We start from the raw sequence: 17,306 nt of genomic DNA on the forward strand, positions 1-17,306 counted from the left end.
AATGTTCATATTTGAATGGCACACTATAGAATTATAGGAGTGCACTTTCGTCCCTTTAACTCGACTGATAAGAGAACAACATATTGATGGAGCGGGGAAGATGCATACAGTAAGCTGAGGTGCACCTGAGCAGTTCATATACTTCACATTACAAATGTTAATTCCATTTATATGAGTGGGTTTAACATAAATACATAATTATATTCTAACACTTCTTCTCAAGTTGGAGCATGGATTTTGATCCGACTTGTCACAAAAACAACTAAACTCGCATCACCAGGAGCATCTAAACTCGCCCCACCCGGGCTGACCAAACAACTATACTTGCTTTACGAGGAGCAACAAAACTCAGCTCGCCAGGGATGAATACATAATCAAACTCGCGTCACTATGGACGACTAACTAACAAACTCTTTTTGCCTCACCAGAGGCAGTCTCGACACACAAGGGCCCTCCAAATATCTTCGGCATATCCGAAAAATCAGCATATCGAAGTAACTTCGTAATAATTGTACACTGTTTTTTTTCTTCGTATTTTACTCCTTTTTTAATTATGTACGGAGATAACAAACCCTTACGAATAATCTGTTTCGTGGACAGTTTGTTTTATGATCTGTTTTAAACTTTTAGCAAACACATCAGTATGTGTCAAACGAGCAAAGTCAGCATATTCATCTACACACAGAGTGAATGTAAAAGGAAAATCAACGTGTGAAGATGAATTATTTTGATTTTTGGGGCATGAAGCATGCTCATAATATCTTCTTATTAAAAAAAAATCCAAGCTTTCTCAAAAAACATCAAAGAGAAACCGTAGGGGCCCAGTGTTTTGTTGCTATCGAACCCACACATCACAGAAAAAACTTCATCTGCTAAAAAATGCCTTTCTAGTGAATTGGCCTGTTGGTCAGTTAGTTTTGATACATTAATTTCAGCCCGGTTCACAATTTTAGGAGGTAACAAATAACAATATGGGAGCATCAAATAAAGTTTGGAAGAATCGAAACACGAATTCTTTGACTAAACACGGGTATTCTTCCCATATACTCCGTATCATTTATCATCATACCGGCTACATAAGAAGATTGTTGTTTGATTCGAAAGATTAGATGAAAAAACTTCGTGTTTTTGTCTCCAAGTTTTAACCACCTTACCCAAGAATGGATCATTTCTTTTAGATTCTTCCTGAGTTGTAAGTTGTTTCTTTCGCTTTTTATAAGAAGTAAGTAACTCAGCTTCACTCTCGGATAAATCACGATAGTTGAAAAACTGTTTGAGTTGTCACAATGGTTTATTTAGGCTTTAGCGATATGAATTTCAAGAGCATTAATAATAAGAATTATTTGTTGAATTTGAGAAATGAAAGTGATGGAAAACATAACAACAAGTTCATAATGTTTATATAATCACAAAACCAATTTATAAATATTAAGGCAAGCGGAAGCATTATTTCATTTATAAACAAGTGTATATGTTAAACCATTTTGTCAATTGAATTCCATTATGAATTATCAAGCCTTGAGTATATGCTTACAAACTAAGTAGAAGGAATAAGAATTTATACCTCCTCAACTAATTTGAGGGCTGATTTGGAGGATGAAGTTGATGATGAATATTAGCTTCTAACTTGAAGCCTCAAGTTGTAATACCCACAAGCTTTAGTGCACCAACACCACCCTTAATGTAGTTAGGATTTAGAGACACTTGAATGACCAAAAACCAAGCTCAAAGACCCCTTTCTTTCTGCCCAAAATGTCGACCAGCAGCAGCAAAAATGGACAGGATTAAGAGCTTCTTTTTCACTTGAAATGTTGTATTTTTACTAAGTAGAAGTCAAGGAATCTCTTGGTCTTTTAATTACCCATGCACCTAAGGAATGGTGTCACCTTAAAAGCCACAAAGATGCTAGCATGGGTGTCCTCATGGGGCTTCTAAAATTCAGCTCATGGGTGGGTTTTATTTTTATTAAAAAAACCATTGTTTTATAAAACTTGTAGAATATAAACCTTGTTATATCTAATTCCTTGCATTTGTTACTTACATATTTTATAAACCAAGTTATAAAATATAACACAACATAATTATTTAAACCTATAAATAATTAAATATAAATTATCCAAATAATTTATTTCAAGTGATAATATTTTAGAAAACCGATTTTTCTAAAGTTCAAGTGTCGCGTATTTATTTAACGAACCACTCGCCAAGATTAAATACGTTTAAGGTGTCGGTAAGCTTGTTATTGGGTATGATCCGACTTGGATCATAACATATTAGCCACATTAATTTAATATGTCTCTCGGGCATACGAAAAACCTTCAATCTCCCACTTGCACGAGAAACATAAGAAATTAATGCAAGTGAGGGATACCACCTAACGACCGTCCATCACCCCCAATATGTTATGACTTTGTGCCATTCAATAACATCATCCCTTTCGAGTTCCCATCTCGAATATGAATAGGTGAATCTTTCATTATTTCCTTTTGTCCTAGATGTCATGTTATATCCAAGAGATACAGAGTGATCAATCTCTTTTAGATTTAACTTTATCAGTCCTTAGACATTTGACTCTCAACGAATAAGAGGGACAAATTCCATCTTGACTACATACGTCCTAAATATATACCTTGCATTATACCTGAGCTCTTCCTTATGAACTACCATATTTCAGAATAGCGAAGGAAAGAATCAAGGTACAATGCTTGGTAAATATCAGAATCGAATATGTATCTCAGGTCAGAGGATACAATGATATTCGCCTTTACTCAAGATTACGTGTGATCAACCACAAAGGCTCCATTTAGTAAATCTTGAGAGCGGGTCTTCCAATATTTGTATCCCACAAATATCTATGAACCTTGGTTGCAACCTTGCCCCACATTCATCCCGTGAATGTATACCAATCCAAGTTCATAATAGTCTAAACCTCACACTTGTTCCCACAAATGTGATCGACTACGGAATTTAGAATAATTACTTATTCATGGATAAAATATGCAAAATAGGAACATAACTCAAAATAAATTAATACCATAATTATATTAATGAGTTTGAACAATTTCGTTCCGTTACAATACTTAAAATAGATCATGACCAATCACTAGAATATCGAAGCCCTAAAGCACAAACATGTCCTGCATGCTTTGATCCATGTAAGAGCTTCGTGAGTGGATCCGCTATGTTAAGATCTGTGTGAACTTTGCGAATACATATATTTCCCTTTTCAACTTCATCCCTTATGTAGTTGAATCTCCGCTCAATGTGACGGGTCTTTTGGTGAGCACGAGGTTCTTTGATTTGAGCAACCGCACCCTCGTTGTCACAAAAGATCTCAAGAGGGTCCTGAATGGAAGGGACTACTCCTAAGTCGTCGATGAATTTCTTCATCCATGCAGCTTCCTGAGCTGCCAATGAGGCGGCAATGTACTCCGACTCTGTAGTGGATAATGCAACAACATCCTGTTTTGAACTCTTTCAAGAGACCGCACCTCCATTTAACGTGAAGACATAACCGGATTGTGATCGAGAATCATCGTGATCAGTTTGGAAACTCGCATCCACGTAACCTTTTACAGCGAGTTCCTCCTCACCAGACCCGTATATAAGAAACATATCCTTAGTCCTCCTAAGGTATTTCAATATACTTTTAACCGCAATCCAATGACTGTCTCCTGGGTTATTCTGGTATCTACTTGTCAAGCTAAGAGCGCATGACACATCCGGTCTAGTACATATCATTGCATACATGATTGACCCAATAGCAGATGCGTACGGGACTTTCTTCATTCTCTCCTGTTCATCTTTCGTGGTGGGGCACTGAGATGAACTGAGAAGTGTTCCCTTTTGAATAGGCACCAAACCTTTCTTAGAGTTCTCCATCTTGAACCTTTTCAAGATCTTTTCAATGTATGCACTTTGATTCAAACCTATCAGTTTCTTGGATCTATCCCTGTAGATCCCAATCCCCAAAACTTATTGTGCTTCTCCAAGATCCTTAATGGAGAAGCATTTACTTAACCAAGTTTTAACACCTTGCATTGCCGGAATATCATTTCCAAATAACAATACATCATCCACATATAGTACAAGGAACATGATAGTGCTCCCACTAGCTTTCTTGTATACACAAGCTTCATCACCATTTTTAATGAAGACAAATTTCTTGGCCTCTTCATTAAAACGATGATTCCACATTCTAGATGCTTGTTTCAATCCGTAGATTGACTTCTTTAACTTGCATACCTTTTTAGGATATTTCAGATCAACAAAACCTTCAGGCTGAACCATATAGACATCTTCCTCAAGATGTCCATTTAGGAAAGCGGTCTTGACATCCATTTGCCATATTTCATAATCATAATGAGCAGCAATGGCAAGTAATATCCTAATAGACTTTAGCATTGCCACAGGCGAAAAAGTTTCATCATAGTCAATCCCTTGAGTTTGAGTGAAACCTTTTGCTACAAGTCTAGCTTTATATGTATCCAAGTTTCCATGTATGTCGGTCTTCATTTTGAAAAGCCATTTACAATCAACTAGCCTTGAGCCAGTAGGTTGTTCAACAAGTTCCCAAACTTCTTTGTCATACATGGATTGCATCTCAGCGTTCATGGCTTCCTGCCATTTATCCTTATCAATCCTTGATAAAGCATCTTGGTAGTTTGTTGGTTCATCCAAATCAACCACATAGCAACCATCCATGAGAAACCCATATCTCTCAGGAGGATTACTAATCCTACCAGATCTGCGAACGTTTTGTGTATTTTGATCATCCATTTGATCACTCTCAACATTTTCATGTTGAGTGCTAGTGTCAACCAATTGTGTATCATCTATTTGATCTTGGACCTCTTCAAGATCTATCTTCCTTTTACTATTTCCTTCCATTAGGAACTTAGTTTCAAGGAATTCAGCCTTTCGAGCAACAAATACATTTTGCTCGGTTGGATCATAGAAATAGTATCCCATATCATCCTTGGGATATCCTATGAAGATACACTTCGTGGATCGAGCATTCAACTTATTAAGGACGTAACGCTTAGGATAAGCTTCACATCCCCATACCTTTAAGTATGATAGAGATGGAGGTTTTCCAAACCACATCTCATGAGGAGTTCGTTCCACTTTCTTGGTTGGGGCCATATTTAGAATACGAGCCGCGGAGCATAGACAATAACCCCAAAAAGGTAGAGGTAATGAGCTTCTAGCCATCATAGATCGAACCATATCCATTAGGGTTCGGTTCCTCCTTTCGGAAACTCCATTAAGTTGGGGTGTTCCAGGAGGAGTGAGTTGCGAGATAATCCCACAACTTCTAAGATGATCTTGGAAAGCATCACTTAAGTATTCACCTCCTCTATCAGTACGAAGTACCTTAATTGTCTTATTGATTTGATTTTGTACTTTGTTTTGATAATTTTTGAATGCTTCAAAAGTTTCGTCCTTGTGCCTTAATAAATAGACATATCCGAAACGACTGACGTCATCAATGAAGGTGACGAAGTATCTTTCACCATTCCTAGTTATGGGCTTAAAGGGTCCACATACATCCGAATGTATTAATCCCAATAAGTCCTTAGCCCTTTCATAGGTCCCTTTGAAAGGTGCTTTAGTCATTTTGCCTTGTAAACATGATTCACATAAATCAAACGAGTCTAGTTCATTTGATTTCAAAAGTCCATTCTTTTGAAGTGTATGCATTCGGTTCTTGTTTATGTGACCAAGGAGACAATGTCATAAGTAGGAATCACTCAAACCCCTTTTGAGTTTCTTGGTGTTTGCATGGTATATTGAGCTATTGTATGATGTGTCATCATGAACCAATTCATAAATGCCATTTGAAGGCGAAGCCTTAAAATAGAACACATTATCTAAAGAAACATGGATATCATCATTAATAAAATTAAGATTAAAACCATATTGTTTCAAACGGGATACAGAAATAGTGTTTCGATATAAATCGGGTGCATACAAAATATTTTTCAAAATAAGCTCCAAACCACTTGGTAGCTTTAAAACAAAATCTCCTTGAGCTTTCACATGCACCCTTGCTCCATTTCCTATGAAGAGACTTGTTGTTCCCGCATCTTGATTACTTCTTTTGAACCCCTGCAAAGAATTGCAAATATGAGTTCCACATCCTGTGTCTAATACCCATGTATTAGAAGAAGTAATACTAAGCTCAATGTATACCATATATACATTACCTGAGGTTTGCCCTGCATCCCTCTTTTCCTTCAACTCCTTAAGGTAGACCGGGCAGTTTCGTTTCCAGTGACCCATTTCACCGCAATCGAAGCACGGATCTTCCTTGGGGTTAGCTTTACCGGCAACCTTTTGCTTCTTGTTATTATTGGTTGGGGTAACCATCTTCCCCTTTCCCTTGCCCTTGGCTTGGTAGGCGGGTCCTTTCCTCTTAGCCGCCTTCGGCTTAGAAGTGTTATTGTTTTTGGACCCGCCTTCATTGATCATAAACATGGGTGAAGCCCTCTTACCCATGCTCGCTTCGGCCGTCTTAAGCATGGCATGTAATTCGCCAATGCTCTTATCCCATCCATTCATGTTATAATTTAACACGAATGTGTCAAACCTCTTTGACAATGAGTTAAGGATAAGGTCTGTGGCTAATTCATTAGACACGTTACAATTTAGACGGTTCGCTCTATCAATTAGGCTTTTCATCTTAAGGACATAAGATGAAACGGATTGGGTGTCGTCCATCTGACATGCATGAAGCGCTCGGACCGTTTCAAAGCGCTCGACACGAGCTTGTTGAAGGAACATCTCCTTCAACTGTATGATCATGTCATATGCACTATGATGCTCGAAGTCCTTTTGGAGTTCAGGTATCATAGTCCCAAGCATGAGGCAGGAAACTTGCAACGAATCGGTGCAATATTTCTCCCAATAAGCCATGCCTTCCGTATCATCCTCGTCCGGTTGATCGGGAATGGGGTCTTCCAACACATACGCCCTATCCTCAAGTTTGAGGACAATTCTTAGATTGCGGAACCAATCCATGAAGTTTGTATGGTTGAGTTTTTCCTTTTCGAGGATTGACCTCAATGATAGGTTGTTAAAGTTTACAGGTGCGTTTGGAATGTTGTTGTTATTGGCGGCCATCTACAAAATTTAACAAAGTTGTTTAAGTATTAATTTTAATTTAACAATCAATACCCTTTAAATTCAATTGATATTTATTAAATTTTAGAATCCAACGGTAAACCAAATTTTGGTTAGGTGACCTTTATCCTGTCATTTGATTTAGCTAGGTAGTCATTATATGACAATTGCAATCCTTTTGCAACTTCTAAATTATGGGATCATGCAATCCTTTTGCATGGCATATTATCCCATCAACGCTTATTTGTTCATCATGCTTCGGTGACCCTAAGTTCATGATTTCCAAATCAAGTCGTCCTACTTGTGTAAACGTGTAAACTTAACATGCAAGTGGTTAGGTGACCTTTATCCCACAAGCATGCGAATTTCACCTTAAACATATTAGTTTGCTCATAATGGTTAGATGACCTTTATCCCATCATGAGTTCCCTAGTATGCCTAAGTGTCACACAATAAGGATGGCGTTTAACTTGTTTACCTTGTAAATATAGGGATTTTAAGTTTTCGTTAATTCTAGTTTGAGAAAACTTTTACACCATACACCAACATGCATTTAGTGTATGGTTTGTATGAAAATCCATTTTCATGTCTTGTAATTAAGCCAATTACATGATATAAACCATTTTATATATGTGTTCATATTCTTGTTCTTAATAACCATTTATTAAGGTCTTTTCCCACTTTTAATTTAACCAATTAAATTTGTCGTTTTGCATGCGTTAACTATTTTTAATTTAACCAATTAAATGTAGTTTTGCTTGTTGTTAACTTGTGTGATAACTTGTAGTAACCAATCATACAAACCATAATTAAACAACACAACCATGCATGCAAAACAAATGTTCACATTCAAGCCTTTTGGTAGACATTTTGTTTAGCCGAAAACAAAATGCCACCGGTCAATGGGTTAAAACACAAAATATGAGGTTTTAACCTCCCACTTAACCTTGCATCCACATGCTTCTTGTGTTCTTCCTTGTGATCTTCTTGCATCTTCATCTTGTTACAAAATATATCCTAATACATTTTTTCTAGAAAATGAAAATACAACCTAATCTATTTTACATGCCAAATATAAAATAAATTACATAACCAAATGAATATTATTACAAACCAATTGAATGAATAATTACAACCATATTGAAAGATTAATTATATCAACCAAACAACCATTCATTCAAACACAAGGTCAAGGCATGATTGTGAACAACAACATATCAACAAAACATGAACCAAATGGCAAACCAAAACCCACTTTGGTACCCTCAAGAATTCGGCCAAAATAGCCACCCACCCAAAACCAAGAATTTTTGCATTCTATTTTCATGCATGTACATAAAATGCAAAGTTATGGTGAGTATTATAACCATCTCGAAGCATATTTCAAGACTTCGGCTCTTGATACCATTGATGGAATTCAACATAACAACAAGTTCATAATGTTTATATAATCACAAAACCAATTTATAAATATTAAGGCAAGCGGAAGCATTATTTCATTTATAAACAAGTGTATATGTTAAACCATTTTGTCAATTGAATTCCATTATGAATTATCAAGCCTCGAGTATATGCTTACAAACTAAGTAGAAGGAATAAGAATTTATACCTCCTCAACTAATTTGAGGGCTGATTTGGAGGATGAAGTTGATGATGAATATTAGCTTCTAACTTGAAGCCTCAAGTTGTAATACCCACAAGCTTTAGTGCACCAACACCACCCTTAATGTAGTTAGGATTTAGAGACACTTGAATGACCAAAAACCAAGCTCAAAGACCCCTTTCTTTCTGCCCAAAATGTCGACCAGCAGCAGCAAAAATGGACAGGATTGAGAGCTTCTTTTTCACTTGAAATGTTGTATTTTTACTAAGTAGAAGTCAAGGAATCTCTTGGTCTTTTAATTACCCATGCACCTAAGGAATGGTGTCACCTTAAAAGCCACAAAGATGGAATCAGTTCGCGTCACTCCTAATAAAAAATAATAATAAACGTTTGTATATCAGTTGTCATACCCCGTCATAATCCATCCAACAGTGTATGAACTAATGGTTACGCCCTCTATATGAGACGTTTTTCAAAAGTATTCACATTTATTAACGTTTGAAAAGTTTGACTCGTAAACGAAAATCCTGTTTAATCACTACAAACCATAAGTCATGTGACAATAATTAGCAATAAGTTTAAAAGTTTAAATGTGAATTAACAAATGTCCAAATAAAAGCTGGACTTCAGTAGCAATAATGCATGCAACCTCTAAGCAAACAGCGAAAGTAAATCATCTAAGTACCTGAGATAAAACATGCAAAACGGGTCAACATAAAGTTGAGTGAATTCACAGGTTTGTATTCAACGTATAATCAGTTTTATAGACCACGATATGTAATCTAAAAATAAGTATCAAAAGTGTATGCATTCTTGAGCACTCGAAATATGAAAGGTATAATAGTCACTTAACATAATTTAGCGTAGATGGATAAAAAAAACAAGTGTGGAAGGATCACCTCTCTATAAATATAGTCTAAATGAGTTGATTGAACTTGTCTAATTTTAAATAAGTAAAGCTTGAGTTTGAGCTCGAGTTCTTTAAATTTTAAACACTCGATGATTTTTTATCGTTATGCAATGGAAATTTGGGTTCGAATCTACAAATGGTGGGATTTGGGTCCGGTTACGAATAAAAGTATTTGTTGGAATTTTATATGAATTATTAAAAATAATTTTAAACAATCATATAAGATAGTTAGTGGACTCTTTCTATTATTAGATGACATGATCATTCTCCCGATTTTGCTCTCCATGATATATGGTCGTGTTTCCCTTTTTTATCTTGTTCCCCATTATACTACTACTAGACCCACTTTTCTTGAAATAATAAGAACTATCTGTTAGTATTTTGTCTATATAAACAAGTTGAAGGAAAGTAAATATACATATAAGAACATATAGCAAATAAAAAAAAATTCGTTCTTGATTACTTTCTTCATCAATATATTTTCTTTTGAATTTCCAAGCAGTTTAAGAGGGTGTGAATTATAAGTCTCCATTGTGCAGTGGAGATTTAATACAGTGAATTATACTGGGCTGTTTTATCCTGGGGGCGTTGGGGTTGATAGTCTGCTAGCACAATTCCGGGCAGTACCACAAACGTCTTAAAGAAAGCGACCTAGTCCGCGACTCAACCCAGAAATTTATTTGTTATTTTGTTGTAGATTTTTTCTGCTTCAACAGTAGTAGACTCCTTCCAGGTACAACAATTTTAAGACGTTTGTTTTTTAACCATGACTACTAATGAAAATTCTGGTGTTGCTACTTTTGATCTCAACAAGCCGTTTCAATTTGAGGGTATTCACTTCAAGCGATGGAAACAAAAGATGTTGTTTTTTCTTACCATGAAGAAGGTTAACTCTGTTCTTACAACAGAGAAACCTAATGTTAATGAAGTTGCTGACCAGGTAGACGAAGAGCAAGCTAAGGCTTTGAAAACATGGGAGGATAATAATTATCTTTGCAAAAACTACATTCTCAATGGGTTGTCAAATGATCTCTATGACTACTACAACTCTGATGACTTCGATGCTAAAAAACTATGGGAGGCATTGCAGAAAAAGTATGACACTGAAGAAGCAGGAGCAAAGAAATATGTTGTAAGTCGCTATCTCAAATTCTCCATGACTGACGACAAGTCAGTGGAGACTCAATCCCATGAACTTCAGAAAATAGCCCATGAAATCATCTCTGAAGGTATGTCTCTAGATGAAAAATTTCAAATTGCTGTTATTATTGATAAATTACCTCCTTCGTGGAAAGATTTTAAAAATACTCTCAGGCACAAAACCAAAGAATTTTCACTTGAAAGTCTGATCACCCGCCTTCGCATTGAGGAGGAAGCTCGTAAACAAGACCAGAAAGAGGAAGTGTTGTTTGTTTCTACAAACAACAACACTAGCAAAAAAATCAGCTGCTTTTCTGAAACCAACAGGTAAAAACTTCAAGAATCAGAATCGTAAGTCAAACCAAACCCGCATTATTCATCCTCGGGGGAACCACCAGAATTGGTATCCACAGAAGAACCAAAACAAGAACCAACCACCTATTAAGAATGACTCGGAACCTTTTCCTTGCTTCAATTGTGGCAAACTGGGTCATATGGCACGCAAGTGTAGGAACAGGTCCAACACCACTCCTGGTGTCAACCTGACTGAAGAGTTGCCAATGGTAGCTATGATTACTGAGATTAACCTTGTAGGTCAATCAGATGGGTGGTGGATAGACTCGGGTGCTTCTCGTCATGTTTGCAATGATCGAAGTATGTTCAAAACATACACTGTTGCAAGCGAGGATATGAAAGTGTTGTTGGGTGATACTCACACCACTAATGTTGTTGGTATGGGGAACATTGAACTGAAGTTTACCTCTGGAAAAACTTTAATCCTTAAAGATGTTTTGCACACTCCAGAGATTAGAAAGAATCTGGTCTCAGGTTATCTTCTCAACAAGGCTGGGTTCACTCAGATTACAGGGGCTGATATATTTACTTTAACTAAAAATGGAATGTTTGTAGGGAAAGGTTATGCTACTGAGGGCATGTTTAAACTAAATGTTGAAGTTAATAAAATGAATGTTTCTGCTTACATGTTGTGTACTTTTAATATTTGGCATGCTAGACTTTGTCATGTTAACAAGCGACTAGTTAAAAACATGAGTAGCTTAGGCTTGATTCCTAAAGTATCTATGAATGAATTTGAAAAGTGTGAATATTGCAGTCAGGCTAAAATTGCAAAAACTCCTCATAGGTTGGTGACTAATAAAATAACAGAGCCCTTAGAATTAATACACTCTGATATTTGTGAGATGGATGGAACTTTAACAAGAAATGGTAAACGTTATTTTATCACTTTCATTGATGATTGTTCAAATTATACTTGGGTGTATTTAATGAAAAACAAAAGTGATGCACTTGATCTATTTAAAGTTTTTATTACTGAAATTGAGAATCAATTTAATAGAAAAATAAAAAGATTTCGAAGTGATAGAGGCACCAAATATGATTCAAGTATATTTATTGATTTTTATAAAACACATGGGATTATACATGAGAAAACAGCACCTTAATCGCCTGAAATGAATGGTAAAGCTGAGCGAAAAAATAGAACATTAACAGAATAAGTTGTTGCTATCTTATTAAATTCTGGAGCTGCTTCTCATTGGTGGGGAGAAGTACTTTTAACTGTATGTTATGTTCTTAATAGAGTTCCTAAGTATAAAAGTAAAACTTCTCCATATGAGATTGATGTCAAAGCAGAGGTGTATATAAAATAGCTTATATTTTACAAGGAAATACTATTAAATATTATACAATTTTACACAAGATCTTTATTTATTTATAGAATGGATATACTTAAACCTTGCTACAACACTTATAGGCAGTGTACATAATCGTACAGTAGTGTAGTTTTTAGTAAGTCCGGTTCGTTCCACAGGGAAAATCTTTAAACAAAGCTTAACGCTATATTAGTTTACTTTTATAAAAATACAAATATATATATAAGTAATATTATTATTATAAAGGGGGGTTTTTACCGTTTAATGACCGGTTTGTCGATTTTAAAACCTTAGTCGCAGTCAAAACCAAATGTAAAAAAAATAAATACAAGACTTAATTTAAAGCATAAAGTAAATAACGATAATGAAATTGAAATAAATAAAAGTGCGATAAAATAAACTTGCGATAATTAAAAGTACGATAATTAAAAGTGCAATTAAATACAATAACAATAAAATAAAATGCGATAATTAGAAGTGCAATTAAATATAAAATAAAGGAAATTAAATATGAAATAAAATAATTATGCTTATTTAAACTTCCGTAATCATGATGTTTGACGTGTTGATTTTAGTTTTATGCCCATGGGTTAATTGTCCTTTGTCCTGGATTATTTAATATGTCCGTCTAGTTTTTGTCCATAACAGTTCATCAGTCATAAATATAAAGTGCGAGTGTCCTCGTCAAATTATTCTTATTCCCGAAGTTAAATATTCCAACTAATTGGGGACTTAAACTGTAACGAGATTTTAATACTTTGTTTAATAATTACACCGGGATGTCGACTGAGTGTAACCCAAGGTTTTAATACTTTGTTATCAATTATACCAAGTGTCCTTGTACATAATTTCACCCCTGTTTTAATTATTCTAGTGGCTATTAATCCATTCCCGTGTCCGGTTAAATGAACGATTATTCGTACATATAAATACCCCGCCCATCGTGTCCGATCGAGTGTATATGGTAATTTATGGGTACGTCCAATTATAAATCTTTATATTAACATTAACAAACTATCATTTAGTTAAACAAATATAAAGCCCATTAATAGCTCATAGTCTAATTTCCACAAGTGTCGTTCTTTTGTCCAAACCCCAATTATGGTACAAAGCCCAATTACCCAATTTTAGTAATTAGCCCAACATCATGATTACTTCGGATTAAATAAGCATAATAATAACTTAGCTACAAGACATTAATGTAAAAAGGTTGAACATAACTTACAATGATTAAAAATAGCGTAGCGTTACACGGACAGAATTTCGACTTACACCCTTACAACATTCGCTAACATACCCTTATTATTAGAATTATAATTAAAATTAAAATATAAATATAAATATATTTACGTATACATATATAGAGAGAGATTGAATTATTGATATCAAAATGATCAGAATTCGTTTGCTTTTATAGGGAATTGAGTTCAGGGGGTCTCCGCGACTCGCGGCCTTTTCTGCCTTCAAACTCCGCGAGTCGCGGAGTTTGAAATTTCAGCTCACCAACTTTGGAGTCTTTCTTGCCGACGGATTTTTATTATTTATATAATATATAAATAATTATAAGAATTATTTAAATATTATATTATATTTATGTGCATAGTTGACTTGTAATTTTTAGTCCGTTGCGTCGAGCGTTGAGAGTTGACTCTGGTCCCGGTTCCGGATTTTCGAACGTCCTTGTGTACAATTTAATATCTTGTACTTTTCGTTTTGAATCTTGTACTCTTGTAATTTCGAGACGTTTCTTATCAATAATTGGAACCTCTTTGATTGTATTTTGTATTTTTGAGCTTTTTGGTCGTTTGCGTCTTCAATTCGTCGAATCTGTCTTTTGTCTTCACCTTTTAATATTTAAACGAATATCACTTGTAAATAGAACAATTGCAACTAAAAGCTTGTCTTTCTTGGGGAATAATGCTATGAAATATATGTTCGTTTTTAGCATTATCAAATATTCTCACACTTGAGCGTTGCTTGTCCTTAAGCAATATAGTCTTGAAATACTAGAATCACTTCTTTATTCTTCACACTTTGTACATCAGTGATTTCTTTACGGCGGTATAAACAATGGTAGTAACGTTGTGGTTTACAGTCCCATATGACTATAAAAATTTAGATCCTTTAAGGAAATTGGATCTTTATGAAAACATTTGATCTTTTGAAAATTAAATCTAGCTTTTACCCTAGATAAGTTTTCCGGAATAACCCTTCACTGGTGTTTGCAAGTTCTTTTTGTGGGTTTGGTGGGTTTCAGATTTGAAAATTTTAGCTCAAAACTTGCGGTTTTGTTTCACCCACTTGCTAACCTTGTATTAGGAAAGCAACACGTCCAGTTTACTTGCTCTGTATATTACCTTTCGATAAACTACCGTCCGGTTGTAAAGGAAAGCGTTGAACAAGCAACTGTTAAGGCAATGTCCTCTGACATGCTTTAATTATGGTCTTTTAACGTGTCGGACGCAATTACTATCCTTTGTAGGAGCAATAGTAAAGCTCACCCTTATAATTTTTTCGGTCTGGCACAAGGTCCTGTCTTCGACCATGCTATGCAACCACCGTTCTTACGGTTGACACCCGATTTGGTTCAGGCGACCTAATGAATTCCAGGTGAATTCCTAGGATTTTACGTTCAATGGTAATGAACGCATTGAAAATGGGTTTTCAGAAAACAAATCGGTATGTAATTTTGATCAAAATATTTTCTCGTTCAAGCTCGAGTTTAGATATCATTGAATTCTATGAGTTTGTAATTCTCAATCTTTAAGGTCAATCTCTAGGATTGAGTAATATCAGTCTTAAAAGCTGATTTTTAATCTTTAAGGAGATTATCCTTTCTGGGGATCTGATTCATTAGTCTTATCCAGCTAATTTGCACGGTACCCCTCCATTGTACGAGATAAATCCTTCTCATGGTTAGGATAAATCTGACCACTTGGCGACCCTGTTTTATGCTGAGGTCCGTGGATTTTCTGCTAATTGTAGAGATGACTTTTCTAGATTTTTCGTTAACCTACAGCTGGTCTGGACGACAACTTCATGACCTAAATCAAGAAGCGCGTTTCTTTTTCGAAAGACTTTACTTCCTTTTAACGATGGAATTGATTCATCGTGTAGATCCATCTCTTCTTTTCTTTCATCGGGTAAAACAGTTAATTATCGTCCAAAACAAAAGTATTTTCAATTATTTGTACAAAAATATGTGATATGTATTTTGAATAACTCGGTGAAAATTTCCCACACTTGGCTTTTATTTTCCTTTTTATTGTCCTTTATTCCATTTTAAATGAATTTTAACATTTTGGTTTGTTTCTCAATTTATGTCCTTTCCGAGGTAACAATAATTTCGGTGTTAACACCTAGTTTTATCATTCATAAATATGTATAAACATGATTTTGAGTTCATTTAGTTGAAAATTTTGAAAATTTTTACTAGAAGTGGGTAGTCAGTATATAAGACTAGGGTTGTTCTTTATTATCAGAGAGCACTAGATTCTAATACAACTACTACTTTACTAGTATTTTTAATGGTAACCAAGTGTATGAAGTAAAAAATATTAAAAATCCGAAAGAATTTAACCCCTTCCCACACTTAAGATCATGCAATGCCCTCATTTGCAAGAAATCAGTAACAATTTAAATTATTGAGGGTGATTAGCGTAGAAATGATTAAATTTTACCAAAGTTTCCAAACATATTTGTGTTTGCTTGCTGAATGATAAATGGTGCATATCATTTGTTCATTCCGTCTTGTTGTTATTTCACATATATTTTGCATCTTGTCGTCAAAATTAGTTGCTTTTGCTGAACTTAATGCCAGTCTTTGAAAATGCGTTGTTTTACCCTGTTGTGTACATAAGATAAACTGCAAACATATATACATATTTTTGAAGTTTGGTATATTACCCCACATTCAAAAATTATTAAAATCTAATAATAAAATTTAGCAAATTATAAAAATTAATACAAATCCAACATAAGTATTAAATGTATCAACATTACAAATAATAAAATAAAATAAAAACTAAGTAGACTAGGGATGATACTGATACCAGAAGGGGTTCCATGCATAACCATATGTGCTATAAAATACTTCTCCTGGGTTATACGTAGGATACGGTGGTTGCATCTCTATAGACCAGGGAGGGAATATGGGCGTTGGGGTAGGAATATAGTTTCTACCTATATGTTGGCAATAAGCTATGATTTGGTTTTGATGAACTTGCCAATCTTCAAATGCTCTATGTCTAGCATTTTCATACTCTTGTGAAGCTATAAACCTTTGCATTTCTGCCATTTCATTTCCCCCTCCTACATTACCTTGCTGTTGGTTTCTCTCAACCTGTGGATGTCTACCATTATATCGTACTGCGGCGTTATTTCGCCTCTTCAAAACTTTAGCACCATGGTATAGATTTAAACCTATTGTATCTTGGGGTTCTGGTTCTTCGATTAATAATCCCCCCCCGACTTATATCCACATTGAGATATTCAGCAATCAAAGTAATAAATATACCACCTCCTATTATGCTATGCGGTCTCATCCCCCTAACCATAGCTGATAAATAATAACCCACACAATATGGTATACTTACAGCGCTTTGTGGGTCTCGAATACACATGTGGTAAAACAAATCCTGTTCATTTACCTTTTCCTTATTCTTACCTCTTTGTGTAATCGAATTAGCTAAAAACCTATAAATTACTCTTAATTCAGCTCTATCTATATCCAAATAAGAGTAATTTCCCCCTTTAAATCGGTGATGGCTAGTCATTTGACTCCATACACCATGCGTATCAAAATTTTCGTCTATCTTTCTACCATTTAGTATCAACCCTCTACAATCGGCAGATGCTA

General features: G+C 35.1%; 1 protein-coding gene across 1 annotated transcript; it reads left to right on the plus strand.

Moving 5' to 3' along the window:
- The first annotated feature begins 10,404 nt into the window (after nt 1-10,404).
- LOC139890052 (uncharacterized) lies at nt 10,405-11,109 on the plus strand. Its single transcript, XM_071872959.1, has one exon. The coding sequence runs from the start codon at nt 10,405-10,407 to the stop codon at nt 11,107-11,109; it is 705 nt and encodes a 234-aa protein (XP_071729060.1).
- Nucleotides 11,110-17,306: the final 6,197 nt, after the last annotated feature.

Source organism: Rutidosis leptorrhynchoides, chromosome 2, assembly GCF_046630445.1.
Source record: "Rutidosis leptorrhynchoides isolate AG116_Rl617_1_P2 chromosome 2, CSIRO_AGI_Rlap_v1, whole genome shotgun sequence".
NCBI classification, from domain to species: domain Eukaryota; kingdom Viridiplantae; phylum Streptophyta; class Magnoliopsida; order Asterales; family Asteraceae; genus Rutidosis; species Rutidosis leptorrhynchoides.

Bases quoted from the DNA above. Each gene is read 5' to 3' on its own strand.
- LOC139890052 (XM_071872959.1), top strand. From the start codon at position 10,405: ATGACTACTAATGAAAATTCTGGTGTTGCTACTTTTGATCTCAACAAG.